Source organism: Bombus impatiens, unplaced genomic scaffold (genome assembly GCF_000188095.3).
Source record: "Bombus impatiens unplaced genomic scaffold, BIMP_2.2 scf_5537, whole genome shotgun sequence".
In the NCBI taxonomy this organism is placed as follows: domain Eukaryota; kingdom Metazoa; phylum Arthropoda; class Insecta; order Hymenoptera; family Apidae; genus Bombus; species Bombus impatiens.
The window spans coordinates 1-2439 of NT_181955.1; the positions used below are offsets into that span (position 1 = coordinate 1).

At 36.3% G+C, this 2439-nt stretch overlaps 1 protein-coding gene across 1 annotated transcript; it reads right to left on the reverse strand.

The window, feature by feature from the left end:
• Positions 1–213: 213 nt before the first annotated feature.
• LOC100741203 (arginine-glutamic acid dipeptide repeats protein-like) lies at positions 214–2287 on the reverse strand (the record flags this gene model as incomplete). The annotated part of the gene is made up of 3 exons (XM_024372259.2): positions 214–1381; positions 1505–1585; positions 1940–2287. Coding segments are annotated over 3 exons (1035 nt in total), but the record flags the coding sequence as incomplete, so codon positions are not given.
• Positions 2288–2439: the final 152 nt, after the last annotated feature.

The window sequence follows — 2439 nt, forward strand, 5'->3', positions numbered from 1 at the left end:
TTTTTTTTTAACTGATTAAGATATGTAACCTATCCCGCAATTGGAAAATTCTCTGTAAAAGAATTCTTATGTTATATGTGTAAGGATAAGGGTGGCATAAAAAGAAATACGAATATGCTGTTTATGAAGCGTTTTATTAGTAGTAGGATGGTTACAATTGTGCAAATCCGCAAGGGGGCGAGTTTCGAACGCGAAAAAAGGAATGATTGTGTCATACTTTCTCATACAGACACACATACATCCATACACCATATTCCAAACACGCGGCGCCTCGTCTCAAGAAAATCTCGCTGTTACATGCTTACAGTGTGCTAGCATCTAATTACAAAGGATTTCATTTAATGACACAGATCGTATGCAATAAAAGTGGAATATTTAAAAATGCAGTAGATTACTTTCGCCCTTTCATCGACAATTTCTTGACCATCATATACTACAAACATGAATAAAAATTCTAACAATATCACACTCCGATGTTGCTTACTGGGTGAAGTGTATTGCACGTCGAGAAAAATATCTAAATGAAAAGATATACATACTAAGTTATAAGTACTAAATTATACAAAATTGCTTAATTGTGGCAATAATGCACACCTATATAAATTAACTACTAGGGAACTGTCTTGTACTGACACCAACTTCTTCAATTCCCAAAATATCCGAGTATTTCGCAAAATCCGTAACAACTTATAATGATAATATGTTTCAATTATTTTGCTCTTTCGTTGTGTCTTATAAAATGGTACAAAAGTTCATCAGATCTAATTGAAACTAACTATTTACATTGGCAATTGCAAATCACACTGATATACGCTCGAATATTATTAAACAACGTGTTCTTCATTCTTCTTTGTCTTTTCCACTGCGGTATAATGGGTGCTGGGACGCACTTAATTTCCTCGGCTTCATCCGCAGATTTTTCATCGAAGTTAACGATTTTGCGTGGGATTGACAATTTCCTTTTAGCTCTTTGTTTTCCACAGCTATCAGAAATTTGCTTGTTCTTCATCGGAGACTTTTCCAAGATAGCACATTCGGGTAATCCATTTTCCGTTTTTTGGACATGTTCCCCCGGAGAATCCGTGGACTCTGCTGTACTAGAAGTTTCTTCGTCCTTCTCCGATGGACTTGTCGATGTAGACGACTTACTGTCGTTATCTGTCCCCTCGCTATTTTGGAGAGCGAGTTTCGCAGCGGCAGTCGCGCTGCGCGTCATAACTCTGCCATTCGACAGATTACAAGGAGGTTTGTTATTCGACTGTTTCCTAAGACGTTCCTCCTCCATTTTACGTTTTTTGGCTTTAATTATCGCACGAGACTTTCTCCAAGCTTCTGCCATACTGCTTCGTTTCCATACGTAGTAGAAGGGGGTAAAATCTTCCTGCGAACACAAAGTTGGAAATGTTTTCGTTTATTCTTTGAAATTAATTCTTGGAGACGAATTGAAAAGGGGTAGACAAAAAATACATTATGAAAAGCTATCGCAGTAGGAAAATAAACTTACTACTCGTTTATGCGGAACCATCTTCCTCCTAATGATTGAAAAATTCTTGCCGTATTTCATGATGCCATCCGTGAAGAGTTGCTGTAACATCAAAACGCAACAACAAAAAGATTAAAATGTTTAATTCGTCGTCAAAAGAAACTACAATGGCGTAGAAGAGTTTTTTTTATATTCCAAGAGCGAATTCATTCTAATAGAGTTTCCACTATTAAATATAAGCACAGGTATAGTAACAAATAAAAAAAGACAACGCTACGAGATATATGATATCAATTAAAATTCTTTAAAGAATCTACTTTGAAATATGAAACGTTGTACGTTAGTGTAAAAATTGGAAATTTTTATTGTATTGTCATAATCGATTCAATTTGATCGCCAAATTATTAATATTCTAATATTCGACTCCCGATATAAAATCAACTGTACGATACTTACCATATCCTCTGGCTTCCATTTGTTAAGGACTTTCTGCGGTATATCTTGAATACATATCATTTGCAGCGCTTCGTGCGGCTCATAGTTGATGTCGTGAAGAACATCCGATATGTATTGTTCCGCAACATCAGAACACGAGTTTTCTATTGCATCCGTGTCTGGAATGCCCTCATGTTGCTGCTTCAATGTTAAAGCAGTTCGGGCTACCAGAGTATAGTGATAGAACCAACCCTCCACATTCACATTCGGATCCCACATCTTCTCCTCCCGAGAAGTTGTATATTCTTTTTCAGAGTATGGCCGATCCTGACATTCGGGGATGATAGCATATTCCTGCAATTTTAACAATTACATTTTTAATTCATCTCAATGAATTCCAAAATATCTGCCTTATAAAGGAAAAGTAACGAAGAATTAATGTTGATGGTCGAATGAATTTCACTTTAATCAAAATCTTTAAGAGAAAAAGGGGTACGTACCATAATCCGATCTTTCGTCTC